The 19680-nt window shown below is 44.2% G+C and overlaps 1 protein-coding gene across 3 annotated transcripts in view; it reads right to left on the bottom strand.

Moving 5' to 3' along the window:
• The window catches only part of LOC105469986 (ribonuclease inhibitor), an 85815-nt gene extending 66615 nt beyond the window's left edge, over positions 1-19200 (bottom strand). For 2 of the 3 annotated variants that reach the window (XM_071091033.1, XM_071091034.1), the window contains exons 1-5: positions 18534-19200; positions 14587-14739; positions 5280-5428; positions 2108-2248; positions 1588-1733 (exon numbers count right to left, since the gene is read on the bottom strand). In XM_071091033.1, coding sequence (XP_070947134.1) covers positions 1588-1733; positions 2108-2248; positions 5280-5428; positions 14587-14739; positions 18534-18713 — 769 coding nt within the window. In that variant the 5' untranslated portion in view covers positions 18714-19200. The remainder of the gene's footprint in view (positions 1-1587; positions 1734-2107; positions 2249-5279; positions 5429-14586; positions 14740-18533) is intronic. The other variant, XM_011721648.2, reaches the window with a different exon arrangement.
• Positions 19201-19680: the final 480 nt, after the last annotated feature.

The raw sequence follows: 19680 nt of genomic DNA, 5'->3' as shown, positions 1-19680 counted from the left end.
GGCGGAGCTTGCAGTGAGCTGAGATCCGGCCACTGCACTCCAGCCTGGGCGACAGAGCGAGACTCCGTCTCCAAAAAAAAAAAAAAAAAAAGAAGTACATAATTGATTCTAATTACATAGAAAAATAAATTTTTTGAATGCATTGCTCAGTGAGATGGATGGTGCACTTTTATTTGTTTTTATAATTAATTCTTGTATTCATTGAATATTACTGCTAGCATGAGGCAGAGTTCAGCATCAATTCTATTTCCATTTTTCATTGTATAGTTGAAATACTGAGAAACCTTGTTCACACGTGATGGGAATGGAATAGGATTGCCAGATTTAACCTCTCTTTCCCATCTACTCCTCACCCCACTAATATGTGGCTGTTGGCTGAAGTTAAATGTCAGCTATGGAAAGCCATTTACAGAGGAGTAAGCAGTTGTTGTTCTTGTCTGTCTCTGCATTTGTCCTCCCATCTGTCTACTCTTTGAGGGACTGCCAATTCCTCCCGGCAAATCCAGTGGTGCTGGCAAGGCTGCCGGTCACAGGGCTCTACCCTCCCAGGATGGGCGTGGGGTGCATCCTGGCCAATCACAGTTCGCCCTGACCTGAGATTGGGCCAAGAGGTAGGTATGTGACCCAAGGAGGGCCAATCAGAATCTCCGTATGGGATTTGACACATAGTCATTGGAAGAAAGACGCTTTCACTTTCTGTTTGATTATAGTCATGATGATGTAGCCCCGGGACTGTTGGCAGGCACATCGGCTGTCTTTTCCTGCTTGGAGAAAGCCTGGCTGCAACCGGAGGGAGAAAGGCCAACCCTTGGAAGGGAAGTAGAGTCAAGAGCAGCAAATTCTGGGTCTCCTGATGAGGTGGTTTGAGCCCCTGAATTCGGTCATCTCTGAAGACAGCTGTACCCATGGATGTCCCAGTTATGTGAGCCTATGAACCCATACTGGTTTTTAATCTTGTTTGGGTTGCTTTCACTTTTAACCTAAATAATCTGATTAACAAACTATGGTAGTTTTCTATTGCTACTGTTGCAAATGACCACACACTTAGTGCCTTAAAACAATATAAATTTCTGATCTTATAGTTCTGGAGGTCTGAACTCTGAAATAGGTCTTAAAGGTGAAAGTCAAGGTGTCAGCAGAGCTGTATTCCTTTAAAGGCCCTGGGGAAAATTAGTTTACTTGCCTTTTCCACCTTGTAGAGGACGCCTACGTTCCCTGGCTCCTGGCTCCTTCCTCACATCACTCTAACCTCTGCTTCCACGGTCACATCTTCTCTGACTCTCCTGCCTCCCTCCTATAAAGATCCTGGTGATTACACTGGACCCACGGGGATGATCCAAGATGACCTCCCTATCTCATCCTTAACTTACACAGGCAGAGTCGCTTTTGCCATGTGAGGTGACTTAGCCACAGGTTCTGAAGATTAGGGCAAAGACATCTTTGAGAGCCATTAATTTATCTCCCGCACATATTCAAGAAGAAGAATCATACTTGACCACTGAGAAGGTCACTTTTAATCACAGAGCGAAGCGTCCTCCTTTTAGGTGACCCCAACAGGATTTCAGTGGCAGGTTCCCCAGCACTTACCTTGGAGCCGCTGAGGGGGATGTCCAGCGTCTGGTGAGCCTGGGGTTAGCTGGTCTTTCCCCTGTGTCTCCGCAAAGTCTGCTATGGGCCTGAGAAAAGCCAGTGCTCCAGAACATTCCAAGTAATTGCCTTCAAGGTACAGCTCGCTGGGGAAGGGAGCAGAATACATTGTCTATTTTATGTTAGTTCTACTTCCTCAAATTTGGATTTAAAGTTTTCATCTGATGAAATAATATACCTAGTCATAAAATAATAAAGAAATCATCATAATAATCAATTAATTAATAATAGGCCATGTCATAAAAAATAGACCTAGTGACTATGTCAGCTGGCCAAGCACATATATTCAGTATGACACCACTAATTTTCAAACTTAACTAAAGGACCTTCTCTTATGGTTAAGAAAAGGCAAGCAAAAATAACAAGAATGGAGAAAAGATGATTAGATTCATAGCAGATCGTATAAATCAAGACAGAATAGAGCCAAGATAAGAAGGGGGCAGCGGGGGACACGTCTCACCAAATGGCACTCTGGCTGATGACCGAACCCAGCCTTAGTCCACTCTGAGGTCCCAGACCACAATAACGCAGACTGAGGCCTTGAAGCCTTTGGTTGTTCTCCAGGCCTGAGAAAATGCTCTCAAGTTCTTCCTTTCCAAATCTACAAAGAAATGACAGAGCCAACTTAAATAACAGAGAGGCCATCTAAAAGAAGCCTGTTTATTCAGAACCGGAATTGCAATGGGAATGGGAATACACAGGCCATGGTAAACTATGCACACATTCAGGGAGGAAGAGGAAGACAAAGGTCTTTCAATGAAAAGTGAAGAGCATTACATCATTGTTTTCAGATAATTATCCTTGACTACAAGGATCAATAACAAGGGTGGCACCAGACTGAGGTTGGACAGTTGCTGGGTAGATGTCCTCATAGAAGTATTTTTTTGTGTAAGGTTATGATGGCCTTGTGCAAGGCTGTGGTTGTTGCAGGGTCTTTTGTGATAGTTCTTGTTACCAGGCATTTATGCATGAGGGCCCTTCTTTCATGGCCTTCCCTGGCTCTATTTGTCAGGTTTTCTTGTTGTTCAACACAAGTGACTCCATTTTAATCTGACAATTTTCACAATAGAAACAAATTAGTGACTTTTTTTCTTTTTCTTTTTTTTTTTTTTTTTTTTGAGATAGAGTCTTGCTCAGAAATTCACCAAGGATTACAGGCACACGCCACCACGCCTGGCTGATTTTTGTATTTTTAGTAGAGACAGGGTTTTACCATGTTGGTCAGGCTGGTCTGGAACTCCTGACCTCAGGTGATCTGCCCACCTTGGCCTCCTAGTGTGCTGGGATTACAGTCATGAGCCACCGTGCCTGGCCAAATTAGTGACTTCTAAAACCTGTGCCACTCACTGGATTATTAATTGTAAAGCCCTTTCCAGGGTAATTAGCGACATTTCTGCTGATCCCTAATTTGAGCACCTTCTGGGTAAAGGGAGCAGAAGATGGTTGGAACTACCCAATCCAGGCAGCGGATGAAGAACAAGCTCTAAACCCCAGAGAGAAGAGCTACAGGGAAGGGCAGAGACAGGTGGAGTCCTAGAGACTCCAGCAGGGCTGTTCCCTCCTCTTGTATTGCAGGCTTTACTTTGCAAAGTGAAATCTTGTGCCTTGTCCACAGCCTCTGGGGGTAGGTAGTGGTAAAAGCCATGGGTCAAGAAACCGAGGCTTGGGGAAGGAAAGCAACATCTTTAAGGAATTTGGAATGTCAAAGCTTGAACCTTAAAATGAGGTGGGTAAGATGAACAGAAATAACTTTTAACATGTATCAATTCATGAACAAGTAATTACTGAGGGCCTTCCCTGAGCCACCTACCAAGGTGGGCGTGGGGATGCAGCTTGTGTGAGAAAGGACTGTCTGATGGACCTCATAGCCTCTCAGTGGAGACAGTGAGGAGAGAACTGCAACCCCCAGAGGCCAGTATCCTGCAGTGTTACCAGTGTGAAGGTCTCGGGTGGTGATTCCCAGCTAGGCAACCCTGACAACACTAGGTGTTCTGGCGTCAGCGGAGGTGTGTCATCTGACTATTACCACAAGCTGTCTCCTGAACAAGAGAATTCCTTCTTTCTTCCTTCTCTCTTCCCACCAGTGCAGGTCTCTGGGTGCCTCTCCCAGGAGCTGGGGCCTGGAGGGGTCTCTTAGCAGTGGGGCTGGTGCTGCCCAATAGAGTGCGGGAAGTTGGGGGACTCGTAAGCAGATCCTGCAGTCACTGCATGGTGTCCTGTGTGCTTTGGGCTTCTGCTGCCCCCCATTACAAGACCCTGCCTGATGTTCCTCCCAGCATTTCAGAAACCCTGAGAACCTCCACAGAGAACCCTCTCTCCCCAGCTTTTACCACCAGGGCCCTGACGGGATCCCAGTTCTGCATCTCTGGGCTACCACTTCTCAGGCTCGAATCTCCTCTCTCCTCACAGCCCACTGGCCTTTTGAGTTTATGGCCCCACTCAATTGCATGAGAAGAGTCACAGAATCACAGACTCCTGGAGTGGGGGAGATCATTTCATTACAGACCAGAAAGATTCTGTGACTTACTCCAGATCATACACACAGTTTGAAGTTGTTCGTGGACGGCAACTTACAGACCCCAGGGAATCTAGTGTCATGTATCAGAGGTGGTCTCTGATTCAGACAACCTGGATCCATATCAAGGTTCCATCCCCGGGGGGCTGAAACCTCATGTTGGGAGGATAAATGAGCTCATTCCTGCATCATGTCTGGCACACAATAAACACTTATTAACCATTAGCTGGGAGTATTATTATTATTCTCATCTTGTGGACACTCCCCTAACATGCTTGGTACTCCAGCTCTGAAGGACTTGCTCCACTGCTCCCTAACACCACACCTTTCCCTCCCTCTTTCCCTCCCTCCCTCCCTCCCTCCCTCCCTCCCTCCCTCCCTCCCTCCCTCCCTTCCTTCCTTCCTTCCTTCCTTCCTTCCTTCCTTCCTTCCTTCCTTCCTTCCTTCCTTCCTCCCTTCCCTCCTTCCTTCCTCTTTCTGTCTTTCTTCTGTTTTCTTTTTGAGACAGAGTCTTGCTCTGTCACTCAGGCTGGAATGCAGTGATAGGATCTCGGCTCACCACAGTTTTCATCCCCCACCTCAGCTCAAGAGATCCTCCCATCTCAGCCTCTCAGAATGCTGGGATTACAGGTGAGGGCCACTGTGCCCAGCCCACCACAGTTTTCTTTCTACCTCCTCATCTGATGCATATTGACCCATCACCTAGGGAATTGTGGTTTCCCTTGTCCAAACTACCAAAATAATATACATGGCATCTTTTGTGGTCTTCAGATTTTCTACCTTGCATTAAGAGCATCTCTTCTCTACTGTACCAAGGACACCCTGGAACAGCAGCATCGCCTTCTATATTTGTATCTTTCTTAGCACTGAGCACAATATCTTGCATAAACTAGCCTTCAACAAATATTTGTAGAAAGAATAAACAAATGAAAGTGACTCTTCTCGAGAACTCTAATATTTACTCAGAAACATTAACTCTAAGAAGGTTTTAGAGGGTCCTCTTCAGCCATGCCTTGATAAGGTGCAAGGAAACTGGACATGCAACCCCCCCAACCCTCCCCATCTTTGCTTCCCTCAGCTGACAGCAGTAAGAGCCCTGCAGGAATTCCAGCCTTACTTGCAGTAATCGAGGACAAGAGAACGCAAACTACTGAACCGCAGAGCCTTCCCAAGTCGCTCTAGAGACCACAGATCCATTTTGCAATCAATGATTTCTAGGGTGGTAAACGGGCAGGTGGTGTGCCCCTTCGATTCCAGAAGCAAAGCCTAAGAATGCAAGATATAAAAAATGCTTACATAATGATGACAACTATGCTCTGTGCTTTAAAATGTTGCTTACAAGTCCATCATGTTAATTACCTCAACATTTTCGCCCCAAGATAACTTTCTAATTATCTGAGGAAAAGGTGGCACGAAAATAAAATACTTTCCCTTTAAAACAAAGAGTCATTGAAGAATTACAAGGGAAACATCAAGCTTTATAAAGAGATAAGATATATTGCAGATTATTATTTTAGATGTTGTTATGGGCTAAATTGTGCCCCCCACCCAAATTCTTTTTTTTTTTTTTTTTTTTTTGAGACTGAGTCTCGCTCTGTCGCCCAGGCTGGAGTGTAGTGGCCAGATCTCAGCTCACTGCAAGCTCCGCCTCCCGGGTTTACGCCATTCTCCTGCCTCAGCCTCCCGAGTAGCTGGGACTGCAGGCGCCCGCCACCTCGCCCGGCTAGTTTTTTGTATTTTTTTTAGTGGAGACGGGATTTCACCATGTTAGCCAGGATGGTCTCGATCTCCTGACCTCGTGATCCGCCCGTCTCGGCCTCCCAAAGTGCTGGGATTACAGGCTTGAGCCACCGCGCCCGGCCAACCCCCCACCCAAATTCTTATCTGGGAATCCTAACCCCCAGTTCCTCCGAATGTGACTGTATTTGGAGATAGGGTATTTAAAGAGGTAATTAAGTTAAAATGAGGTCATTAGAGTAAGCCTTAACCCAATATGACTGGTGTCCTTATAAGAAGAGTAAGCTTGGACACTCATGTACAGAGGGCAGACCGGGGAAGACACAGGAAGAAGGTGGCCATCTGCAAGCCAATGAGAGAGGCCTCAGAAGAAATCAACCCTGTCAAGTTTTTTTTTTTTTTCTTTTGAGACAGGGTCTAACTCTGTCACCCAGCCTGGGGTACAGTGGTGCTATCACAGCTCACTGCAGCCTTGACTTCCTGGGGTCAAGCGATCCCCCGGCCTCAGCCTCCTGAGTAGCTGGGACTACAGGCATGTGCCACCATGCCCGGCTAATTTTGTTTTTTGTAGAGACAGGAGTCTCGCTTTGTTGCCCACGCTGGTCTTCAACTCCTGGGCTCAAATGATCCCCTCCCCTTCAAAATGCCGGGATTACCAGCATGAGCTGCTGCACCTGGCCCAACCCTGTCAACTTGATACGACTAGCCTCCAGGGCTGTGAGAAAATAAATTTCTGCTCATTAATCCACCCAGTCTGTGGTACTTTATTATGGCAGCCTGAGGAGACAGGTCACCTTTTTGCAATTAGAGCCATCACAACCTGAGGATCCCTTCAGTTCAGAATTTCAGCCTAGAAGAGGCTTTGGTGGAGTTTGGAGAATTCAGTTTTTTGAGGTAATGACATGGTCAGATATAGGATTCCAAATTATACCTTGGCAGAGATTAAAAAGGCACTTGCAACCTTAACTACAGAGCTGGTGTCCAAGGCCTCTTTAATGAGAGGTGCCTCGTTTGAGTGCTGGATTGGATGCCGCAAGCCGTGTTTCTGACAGAGGAGCCAATGTGGCATGTCAGTGCCTGTGTTAACATCAGTCTGTGCTAAATAGGCTCTTGAACGGGTCCTAAAGCTCCTAATCAGAGATTTGTGCGTCACTCCTTTGGCACTAGTACTGCCGTGGGCAAGGACCATGCTATCCAAGATGAATTCCTCAGCAGCCTCCAGATTAGCAAGAGGGCTACATTTAAGGAAATATTAAGGATCACTTTTAACATGCATGGACAGCATCTCATTTCCAGCTTGAGTGGACTGGGTACCCCGACTGACGCTCTGAATAAAAGCAACTAAAATTGCAGGATACATATTTAAAGTAACTTAAAAAATGTATTTCTTCTCTTTTTCTTTTTTCTTTTTTTTTTTTTTTTTGAGACGTAGTCTCGCTCTGTTGCCAGGCTGGAGTGCAGTGGCGCAATCTCAGCTCACTGCAAGCTCTGCCTCCCGGGTTCAAGCAATTCTCCTGTCTTAGCCTCCTGAGTAGCTGGGATTACAGGTGCCCACCACCACGCCCAGCTAATTTTTGTATTTTTAGTGGAGACAGGGTTTTACCATGTTGGCCAGGATGGTCTTGATCTCCTGACCTCATGATCCACCCTCCTCGGCCTCCCAAAGTGCTGGTATTACAGGCGTGAGCCACCATGCCCGGCCAAAAAATGTATTTCTTAACTGTGGTAAAATGCTCATAACATATACCACCTTAGCCATTTTTAAGTATACAGTTCAGTGGCATGAAGCATTCACATTGTCGTGCAATCCTAACCACCATCCATCTCCAGAACTCTTTCCATCTTACAAAACTGAAACTCTACTTATTAAACAATAACTCCCTATTCTCCTCTTTCAGCAGACCTTGGTAACCACCATTCTATTTTCTCTCTATATAAATCTGACTCCTCTAGGTCCATCATGTAAGTGGAATTCTACAGTATTTGTCATTTTGTGACTGGCTTATTCACTTAGCACAATGTCCTCAAGGTTCATCTCATGCTGCAACATGTGTCAGAGTTTCCTTCCTTTTGAAGGCTGAATAATATTCCATTGTCCGTATACACCACGTTTTGTTTATTCATTCATCTGGGGTTGCTTCCACCTTTTGGCTGTCATGAATAATGGAGCTGTCAATATGGGTATAGCAATCTCTCTTTGAGATCCTGCTTTTAGTTATTTTGGGTATATATTCACAAGTGGTATTGCTGGATTATACGGTTATTCTATTTTTAATTTTTTGAGGAACCATCATACTGTTTTCCATACTGGCTACACCATTTTACATTGCCATTAACAGTGCACAAGGTTCCAACTTTTCCGCATCCTTGCCAACACTTGTTTTTTTTTTTTGATAGTGAGGTTGGCATGTCATTGTGCTTATGATTTGCATTTCCTTAGTGATTAGTGATGTTGAACATCTTTTCATGCATGTATTGGCCATTTGTATATCTTCTTTGATGCATGTCTATTTAAATTCCTTGCCTATTTTAAATCAAGTTGTGGCCAGGCATGGTGGCTCACACCTGTAATCCCAGCACTTTGGGAGGCCAAAGCAGGTGGACTGCTCAAGGTCAGGAGTTCGAGACCAGCCTGGCCAACATGGTAAAACCATGTATCTACTAAAAATATTTTTAAAATATTTTTAAATATTTTAAAATATTTTAAATATTTTTAAATATTTTAAAATATTTTTAAAAAATTAGCCCGGCATGGTGGTGCACACCTGTAGTCTCAACTACTTGGGAGACTGAGGCACGAGTATCACTTGAACCTCACTTGAGGCAGAGGTTGCAGTGAGCGGAGATGGGTCACACCATTGCACTCCAGCCTGGGTGACAGAGAGACACCATCTCAAAAAAAAAAAAAAAAAAAAATCAGGTTGCTTGCTGTTTTGCTGTTGAGTTGTAACAGTTTTTTTTTTTTCTTTTTTCCTTTTTTTTTTTTTTTTCATGACAAGGTTTCACTCTGTCACCCAGGCTGGAGTGCAATGGTGTGATCTCGGCTCACTGCCACCTCCACCTCCCTTGCTCAGGCAATCCTCCCGCCTCAGCCTCCTGAGCAACTGGAACTAAAGGTGCATGCCAGCATGCCAGGCTAATTTTTTTGTAGAGATAGGATTTCACCACGTTGCCAGGCTGGTCTTGAACTCTTGGACTCAAACAGTCTGCTTGCCTCAGCCTCCTGAAGTGCTGGGATTACAGACATGAGCCACCACACCCAGCCAAGTTATAGCAGTTTTTTTTTTTTTTTACATATAGATTCTAGATGTTAACACTTTATCAGATATATAACATGCAATTATTTTTCCCATTGCATAAGTTTGCCTCTTCACTTCATTGATTATGTCCCTTGGTGCATGGAAATTTTACATTTTGATGTAGTCCAATTTATCTACTTTTTCTTTTGTTTGCTGTGCCTTTGGTGTCATTTCCAAGAAATAATTGCCAAATCCAAGGTGATGAAGCTTTTCCTGTATGTTTTCTTCTAAAGATTAAAAAAAATCTCTTTTTAAAATGTGTCAATTGGCTGGCAGTTTAGCCAGGAATACCCAAAGGTCAATGAATGCAAGAAAGTGGGAGCCCAGTGAGGTATGCAGAGCATTGACATCAGCTTTTCCTTTGAGAGCATCACTAAAACAGTAGTTGGTTTTCATGGATCGTGGAGTCCAGGGAATAGGAGATAAAGTCATAGCCACTGGAGACAAGGAGTCCAACAGAAAATGCTGCATGAAGTTATGACCCCAAATACAAAGTGGGCCATAGTTTTATTCTCTTCGAGTAAGGATAACTAGAAATAAAAACCTAATCTCCTTTTTCCCAAAGGACTTTAGGGAAAATTGCCTGTCTCAGACTGATAAATATAAGGAAAAAATATATCCCCTGAGAACTCACAAACTAGTTCTAACACAGTTTTGCACCCTGCGTTAATTAACCATCTGGATGGTTCAAATAAATCACAGGTCAAGAATTTAATTTAATGTAACCCTGGGATGGTAGCACCCAGAGTGAATGGCAGACACAAATTCAAGCCCTGAAGAGGAAGCTCTCTACAAACCAGAGCTTAGGAAATTGCCACAACCATTTTCCCAGGAAATATGAGTTAACAGTAAAAAAGAAATCACAAAACACACAAATTGGTGTCACCATGAGTAAGAGCCAGTAGGAGCAAGAGATCACAGTATCAACCCCAAATAATTCAGATTATTGAAACTATTAGACAGAATACAAAGTAACTTTAGCACATTTCAAAGAAATAAAATAAGGGATTTTTTTTTAAAGTAAGAGACTAGAAAATGACTACTAGTGTCCTTTCCTATTGTCTACTTCCTCCTTCTTCCCTAAACATAATTTTGTGATAATCAAACATTATAGTTGTACCTGTTTTTTGAACTTTACATAAATGCAAGCATACAGTATTCATTCTTTTGTATCTCTCACCATTTGTACGACATTATGTTTGTGAGAGTCATCATATTTTATTTTTGTATAGCTACAGTTAGTTCATTTTCATTGCTACCTAGTGTTCCACTATATGAATATGCCACAATTTATTTATTTATTCTATTGTTGATGGAAATTTGGGTTGTTTCCAGTTCTTGATTTCCATGAACATTTTTCTATAAATCTCCTGGTGCCCATGTACATACATTCATGTTGGATATATACTGAGAGTGGAACTGCTGGATCACAGACTTTGCAATCAGTGGATATTGCAGTACAGTTTTCCAAGGTGACTGTGTGAATATACACTCCCACCACAGTGTATAAAAATTCCAGTTGCTCCAATTCCTCACCAACACATGATGATGTACTTGTATTTTCACTATTTCAGTGGCTGTGTATTGGTATATCTTCATGTTTTTTATTTGAATTCTACTCATTCCTAATGAGGTTGAGCACCTCTTAATATTTTTATTGGCTATTTGATGGGTTTGTGTGTGTGTGTGTGTGTGTGTGTGTGTTAAGTGCCTATTCAAGTTTCTTGACCATGTTTCTATTGGATAATTTGTGTTTTTCTTAATGATGTGTGGGAATTATATATACATACTGCCTAAGAATCCTTTTTGATTATATATGTAGCAAATATCTTTTCCAGTTCTGTGGCTTGCCTTTTCACTCACTGAATGGTGATTCTTGATGAATGAAAGTTGTTAGTTTTAATGGAGTCTAACTTAATCAATCTTTTCTTTTATGATTAGTGCTCTTTGTGTACTTTTAAAAAAGTGTTTCTCCACTCCAAAGTCATGATGATATTTTCTTATATTATCTTCTAGAAACTTTGTTGTTTTGCCTTTCAACTCTGTAATCCACCAGCCTTGATTTGGGGGTATGTTGTGAAGTAGGGGTCAAGCTTCTTTGTCACCCACATTTATCTCCAGTGGTCTCATTATCATTGATTGAAAAGACCATCTTTTCCTCAATACCATGCATTGTCATCTTTGTCAATAATTAAATGTCCATATAGGTAAGACTTTGTTTCCAGCCTTTCTATTCTTTCCCATTGGTTTATTTATGTATACTTGTAGCAATATTATACTATCTTAATTTCTGTAGCTCTATAAGAAGTGTTTAATATCTGTTAGAGAAAATTCTCCCACTGCGTTCTTCGTGTTCAAGATTGTCTTGCTTATTCTTCGCCACTTATATCTCCATATAAAATTAACAGTCAGTTCTTTTAAGTTCTATAAGAAAGCCATTTTCATGGCTCTTTGATTCTTCTTGCACCTCCAAACTTCCATCTGGGATCATTTTTCTTTGAAGAATGTACTTTAGTTATTTCTTTTAGGGAAGATCTTCTTGTGATAAATTCTTCCAGTTTCTGTTGGTCTGACAATGCCTTTGTTTCACTTCCATTTTTGAAAAATATTTTTGTTGGGTATAGAATTCTTAGTTGACATTTTCCCTTCAGCATTTTGAAGATATTCTATTGGTAACTGACTTCCATTGTTTCTGTTGAAAAGTCAGATACCAGTTTTATTGCAGCTCCTTTGAAGGTAATGTGTTATTTCATTGACTAATTTTAATATTTTCTCTTTATCTTTGGTCTTTAGTAGTGTTATTATGATGTTTCTAAATTGTCTTTGTGTTTAACCTTCTTGGGATTAATAACTCTATTTGGATTTGTGGTTTATGTCTTTCACCAGTTTAGTTAAGTATTGCTTTTGCCCCATTCTCATTCTCTTCTCCTTCTGGGACGCAATTACACATATGTTCATCATCTCACTTATCTACTATGTCTCTTTTTTTTTTTTTTTGAGACAGGGTCTTGCTCTGTTGTCCAGGTTGGAGTGCAATGGTGTGGTCATGGCTCACTGTAGCCTCCACCGCCTGAGCTCAAGTAATCTTCCTGTCTCTGCTTCCTGAGTAGCTGGGACTAACGAACAAACAAACCCCCACAAACTTGTTTATAGGTATAATTTGTAATTTGAGGCATAAGACATTGTAATTGTCTTCCAGGGGTTATTTTCATATGCTTCTGGACCCATGAGGGCAGCAGCAAACCAGCCTCCTTCAATCTAATTTCAGGACTTGAGATTACCAGAAATCAATCTATAGTCCCTTGAGGACCTGTCTACCTGCAGTTCGGCTTTGTTCTTAGGCTATGACCCTTCATGGTCTCAAATCAAAGCACAAGAAAATTTATTAGGGCTTCCCCAGGAAGTCTGTGTCTCCTAGCATTGGAAAGATTGTCAAAAGCTCTGTTAAGTTTCTCAGCTTCTCAGCTGCCTTCTAACAAATCAAATGCCTGTAGACATAATTGCCTCTGTGATGTTCTCCTGCCTGGGTCTCCTCCCAGACTTTCTTGGATTCCTTGCCTAATATGTGTGTGTGTGTGTGTGTGTGTGTGTGCATGTGTGTGTGTGTGTGTGTGTGTGTGTCTTCAGTGAAAGAGTTGGTCTGAATTATCTGATTTGCCCTTTTCAGAAGTAAAGTCCTATATATGACTTCTCACTAGTAATAACAGAAGTTTGGTTTTTTTAAAAAATAGTTAATCTGCTGGGTGCTGAGGTGGGTGAATCACCTGAGGTTGGGAGTTTGAGACCAGCCTGGCCAACATAGTGAAACCCTGTCTCTACTAAAAATACAAAAATTGGCTGGACTCACTCCTGTAATCCCAGCACTTCGGGAGGCTGAGGTGGGCAGATCACCTGAGGTAAGGAGTTCAAGACGAGCCTGGCCAACATGGCAAAACCCCGTGCCTACTAAAAACACAAAAATTAGGCCACACGCGGTGGCTCAGGCGTGTAATCCCAGCACTTTGGGAGGCCGAGGCGGGCGGATCACAAGGTCAGGAGATCGAGACCATCTTGGCTAACACGGTGAAACACCATCTCTACTAAAAAATATAAAAAATTAGCTGGGCGTGGTGACGGGCGCCTGTGGTCCCAGCTACTCGGGAGGCTGAGGCAGGAGAATGACTTGAACCCGGGAGGTGGAGGTTGCAGTGAGCTGAGATCGCGCCACTGCACTCCAGCCTGGGTGACAGAGCCAGACTCTGTCTCAAAAAAAAAAAAAAACACACACACACACACAAAAATTAGCCAGGCATGGTGGCACACACCTGTAGTCCCAGCTACTTGGGAGGTTGAGGCAGGACAATCGCTTGAACCTGGGAGGTGGAGCTTGCAGTAAGCTGAGATCGTGCCACTGCACTCTAAGCTGGGCGACACAGCGAGACTCCGTCTCAAAAAAAAAAAAAAAAATTAGTCAAGTGTGGTGGTGGGTGCCTATAATCCCAGGTACTAGGGAGGCTGAGGCAGGAGAATTATTTGAACCTGGTAGGCGGAGGTTGCAGTGAGCCGAGATCAGGCCACTGCACTCCAGCCTGGGCAACACAGTGAGACTCTGTCTCAAAAAAAAAAAAAAGTTAATCTATAATTGTATCCCCAACAAAACTATCTTTCAAGAATGAAGGTTATGTGTGATATGATAGCAGTCAAAATTTATAAACATGGAGAAATCTTGACAACATAATGTGAGTAAAAGAGTGAGTCATGAAATCATATACACAGTGTAATTCCATCTTTGTAAATAAACACATGCATGCATATGTAATAATATATTTGTCAATACCTGCAAATTTTAAGCCTTTAAAAAATATATTACATTTGGGTCATGGGTCCATGGATGTCAGTTCTAATATTTTCTCCATTTTAATGTTTGAAATATTTAACTTAAAATATAGTGTTGAGGCCGGGCGCGGTGGCTCAAGCCTGTAATCCCAGCACTTTGGGAGGCCGAGACGGGCGGATCACAAGGTCAGGAGATCGAGACCATCCTGGCTAACACGGCGAAACCCCGTCTCTACTAAAAACACAAAAAATTAGCCGGGAGAGGTGGCGGCGCCTGTAGTCCCAGCTACTTGGGAGGCTGAGGCAGGAGAATGGCGTGAACCCGGGAGGCGGAGCTTGCAGTGAGCTGAGATCTGGCCACTGCACTCCATCCTGGGCGACAGAGCGAGACTCCGTCTAAAAAAATAAATAAATAAATAAAATAAAAATATAGTGTTGGTTTTTGTTTTGTTTTAGAGAAAACCTTGTAGCATATCAGTCAGCAACCACATGAACTACAGCTGGAACACATGATATAATGTGCTTATATTCAATTCTAAGGTTTGAAGAAATATTTTTAAAACCGTAACTCACAAGTCTGGCAATCTCTGGGTTGCTCAGTGGAAGGCCCCAGATGCAGATCTCTTTCGCCAGTGTGTAACACTCATCTTGAATTGTCATGAGCAAAGGTTCCAAGGAAACTGGTAGGATTCTTGGTGGGGAGTCATCAGATCTTACAAGCATAAACTGGAGTGTAAGAAAAAAACAGCATCTTTCTTCTCTCCTCTCCTCTCTTCTCCTTCCTTCCTTCCTTCCTTTATTCCTTCCCTCCCTCCTCCCTCTCACCTTCCTTCCTTCCTCCCTCCCTTCCTTCCTTTCCTCCTTCCTTCTGTCCTTCCTTCCCTCCTTCCTTCCCTCTTTCCTTCCTTCCTTCCCTCCCTCCTTCCTTCCCTCCCTCTTTCCTTCCCTCCTTCATTCCTTCCTCCCTTCCTTCCTTCCCTCCCTCCTTCCTTCCTCCCTCCCTCCCCCTCCTTTCCTTCCTTCCTTCCTTCCTTCCTTCCTTTCTTCCTTCTTCCTTCTTTCCTTCCTTCTTTGTTCCCTCTCCTCCCCTCTCCTCTCCTCTCTTCTCTTCTCCTTCCTTCCTTCCTTTCTTCCTTCCATCCCTCCCTCTTTCCTTCCTCCCTCCTTCCCTTCCTCCCTCCTTCCCTACCTCCTTCCTTCCTTCTTTCCTCCCTCCCTCTCTTCCTCTCTCCCCCTCCTTTTCTTCCTTCCTTTCTTCCCTCCTTCCTTCCTTCTTCCTTCTTCCTTCTTTCCTTCCTTCCTTGCTCCCTCCCTCCCCTCCCTTCCTCTCCCCTCCCTTCTCCTCTCCTTCCTTCCTTCCTTTCCTCCCTTCCTCTCTCCCTCCCTCCTTCCTTCCTTCTTTCTTCCTTCCATGCTCCCTCCCTCCCCTCCCCTCCCCTCTTCTCTCCTCTCCTTTCTTCTCCTTCCTTCCTTTATTCCTTCCCTCCCTCCTCCCTCTTTCCCTCCTTCCTTCCTCCCTCCCTCCCTTCCCTCCTTCCTTCCCTTTCTCCTTCCCTCCTTCCTTCCCTCCCTCCTTCCTTCCCTCTTTTCTTCCCTCCTTCCTTCCCTCCTTCCTTCCTTCCCTCCCTCCGTCCTTCCTCCCTCCCTCCTTCTCCCTCCCTCCTTCCTTCCTTTCTTCCTTCTTCCTTCTTTCCTTCCTTCGTTGCTCCCTCCCCTTGCCTCTCCTCTCCTCTCTTCTCCTTCCTTCCTTCCTTTCTTACTTCCTTCCCTCCCTCTCTCCTTCCTTCCTTCCTCCCTCGCTCCCTTCCTCCCTCCTTCCTTACCTCCTTCCTTCTCTCCTTCCTTCCTTCATTACCTCCTTCCTTCTCTCCTTCCTTCCTTCCCTCCTTCCTTCCTTCTTCCTTCTTTCCTTCCTTCCTTCCTTGCTCCCTCCCTCCCCTCCCTTCCTCCCTCCCTTCCTCCCTCCCTTCCTCCTTCCTTCCTTCCTTCCTTCCTTCCTTCCTTCCTTCCGAGTCTCACTCTGTCACCCAGACTGAAGTACAGTCGGGTGATCATAGCTCACTGCAGCCTCAAGCTCCCAGGCTCAAGCAACCCTCCTACTTCAGCCTACCAAGTAGCTGAGACTACAGGTGGGTGACACCACACTTGGCTAATTTTTTAATTTTTTGTAGAGACAAGTCTCACCATGTTGCTCAGGCTGGTCTCAAATTCCCAGCCTCAAGCAAACCTCCCACCTCAGCCTCCCAAAGTTCTGGGACTATAGGCCTGAGCCACCACACCCAGCCTCTTTTTTCTTCTTTAACAAAGTAGAAAAGAAAGGAAATAGTCTGAGTGCCACTTATGAAGTAAAAATAATAATGATTACCTCATGAGACTTTTATTTTAATGATATTCAGAATCATAATGGAGACCCCACCCAAGCAACCCACCCAACATAAACAGCCTTTATGGTGGTGCTGATGCAGGCTGACACTTACATATGGGGTCATGAGGTTAACTGGATTTCTGACAGTGACTGCAGTGAAACAAATAATTGAATATTGCTGAAGGGACTAGTTTGAACAAGTTATGATTAGCCCTTATAATTAAGTAGTGGAGGCTGATTATAAGAACTGCAGTTAAAAAAAAAAAAGACAGGCCGGGCGCGGTGGCTCAAGCCTGTAATCCCAGCACTTTGGGAGGCCAAGACGGGCGGATCACGAGGTCAGGAGATCGAGACTATCCTGGCTAACACGGTGAAACCCCATCTCTACTAAAAAAATACAAAAAACTAGCCGGGCGAGGTGGCGGGCGCCTGTAGTCCCAGCTACTCGGGAGGCTGAGGCAGGAGAATGGCGTAAACCCGGGAGGCGGAGCTTGCAGTGAGCTGAGATCCGGCCACTGCACTCCAGCCTGGGCGACAGAGTGAGACTCCGTCTCAAAAAAAAAGAAAAAAAAAAGACTTACGAACAATTTTACCACAAAAAGGCTGGTTCTGGGAAGGTCGTCCATTGGGAGAACAGGGAGAAAATGGCAGGGACCCCAGCTAAGACACTGTCAAAGGAAGGATTAGAGAGACTGGGGGTGGATGAGGGAGGGCAGAGTGGAGGATGTGCTGGGTGGAAAGAGGCGTGGGGGAAGGAAAGGAGAGAGGGAGCAGCAGCTGGGGAACTGGAAGTTCAGAGTACAGAGGGAAGAGTTGGGGCCTGGCCCAGCTGTGTTTGGGGTGCCAGGCGCCCCCGTCTGGTCTGTCAGGTACCAGCTTTCCAAGTTACCCATTTCATCTCGGTGCTGACCTCTCCTCTTTCCCCCTCACATCCAAGCCCTAGATTTAATCTCAGAAAAGATATGACATCAGAATATTTTCTGAAACCCAGTGCTTTTGGAGTCAGAATTCTGATTGCTGGTCTTACTCCAAGTGAGCTGGCCTCAGGAGGGGAGGCGCGGGCGAGAGCAGGTCTGACCTCAAGGCAGGGATGCATCAGCAGCCAAGAGAAGGAGGCCCTCACTTGGAAGGGTCAGTGGGGGTGGCTGGAGCGCCGGGAGCAGAGGTCCTGCAGTGATAACCAAAGTGCTGACTTTCAAGCTGGGCTTTCCAGATGTGGAGGAGGGCCGGTGGTCCTTCCAGGGAAGTGGTGTGAGAACAGGCCCTCTGGAAGGGATGGGAGGGGCAACCGTGGAGGTCAAAGGGGGAAGGGAGGAGAAGGGCTGAGCAGGCAAGCCAGGCTTTGGACTCCACTCAGTCAAGAATGCAGAGCGGGTGACACAGCCAGCTCTGGGTTTGCAAGTGAAACCACCTTTGCAAAAATTATAGCTGAGAAAATTATGACAGTGAAAGAAATCTGACCTGACCAACTCCTTCTTGCTTTTAACCTTCAAACTGTCCTTGCTCATTCCTGGGCACAGGCCAGACTAACTTGGGGAGGAACTTAGTTTATGTTAATAGATAAACTTTGAGACAAAGACAGTAACAACCCTTTCCCAAAACAAACCCCCTTCTTGACTAGGGACTAGACTGTCTTTGCAGGACTAACAAATTAGCCACAAGATCAGAAATTATGGTTTAGGAGTCACTGTTGTAAAACCTGAGCTCGGTGCTTGAGATAGTTTGCAGGCCCTGTGTTCCAAAGCACCAGCTGGCGCCACTCAGATGGATAAGCTGGCTCATCTGGTCTTGTGGACCCTACCCAGGAACTGACTCAGTGCAAGAGGACAGCTTCAACTCCCTATGATTTCATCTTCAACCCGACAGATCAGCATTCCCCACTTTGTGACCCCCTACCCACCAAGTTACCCTTAAAAACCTCAATCCTGATTTTCAGAGAGACTGATTTGAGTAATAACTTCGTCTTTTGTGTGGCGTGGCTGGCCTGGTGTCAATCAAACTCTTTTTTTACTACAATGCTGTGGTCTTGATTTGTGTGGCGGGCAGGAAGAACCCCTTGGGAGGTTACACAAGGACTGAGGACCCATGTGGCTTGGGAGTAAACCCTAGCCAGTTCATTTTAGAGAAGAATAAGAAAACAAGACCATACACTCACCTTCCTGAGCACCTGGTCACTGTCAATGCTGCTTTTCAGGTCACTTTTGATGGCTGGACACACAGACGTCTGAGACTGCGCACAGTGCTTCTCATACGTTTTCAGAAACTTTTGAAGAATCAAAACGATGGGCAGGGGAGCCCCTTTAGATTTGTGTTTTCCTTCATTTGCTCTTGGCATTGTTTTATAGTGTTAGATTTCTCTTGGATTCTGAAAACAGTAACTTGAAACCCAACATATAGGTGTCTTTTTAAGGAGCAGAACATACTTCATCCACTAAAAACATTAGGAAAATATTGCTGCATAATCTTCTCTGAAAATCTTGAAGTGCTTCATTTATCTTAAAATGGGACTAGGAGTCAAAATGGAGACCACTGGAAGGAATTGTTCAATTTCCAATTTCTCTATTCATGGGTCCATGTCGTTCTTTTAGATTCTTCAAAATAGGGGTAATAGCCGCTGGAACTCAGTTATAAAGGAATGCAATTAACATTAATACTGGTTACTAAAAATTCCCAAGAACATACTGATTTTTAAATGGCATAGTTCCCTTTACAGACACAATTCTTGCCAGACAGTAATATATCATGGTGGTTAAGAACATGGACTTTGGAGATGACTGGGTCTGGACTTTAGTCTTGTCTCTACCACTTAACCCACTGGGTAGCCTTAGCATTTCCCTATCTGTAAAATGGATTATGAGCCACAGTGATGTTTTTGAAATGTAAATCAGGTCATATGACTCTTCTGCTTAAATCTCTACAGAGGTTTCCCACTACGTTTATCTCCACTGAATTTATTATATGCTTTTTCTACCAGCTATTGAGAGAGGTATATGAATGTGAATTCATCTATCTCTGCTGTTAATTCTGCCAACATTTGTTTTATATATTTTGAAGCTATGTTATTAGGTGTCTATACATCTGGAACTGATATATCTTCCTGAGGAGCTAACTCTTTTGTTATTATTTAATATTCCTGTTTATCTCTAGTAATGCTTTACACTTTCAAGCCATGGTTCCCATACGGCACTGAGGTGCTTCGGGGCACTGCCCTAGATTTACAGGGCACTACAGGATAATTTAAATTTCAAGAGAAAGCCAGCAGCATCTGTTAGATGCTATGTGAATTATTAGCTGGAAGTATT

Source organism: Macaca nemestrina, chromosome 2, assembly GCF_043159975.1.
Source record: "Macaca nemestrina isolate mMacNem1 chromosome 2, mMacNem.hap1, whole genome shotgun sequence".
Lineage (NCBI taxonomy): Eukaryota > Metazoa > Chordata > Mammalia > Primates > Cercopithecidae > Macaca > Macaca nemestrina.
Note: the sequence above shows the minus strand (reverse complement) of the source record. Positions and strands in the feature narration are given on the sequence as shown.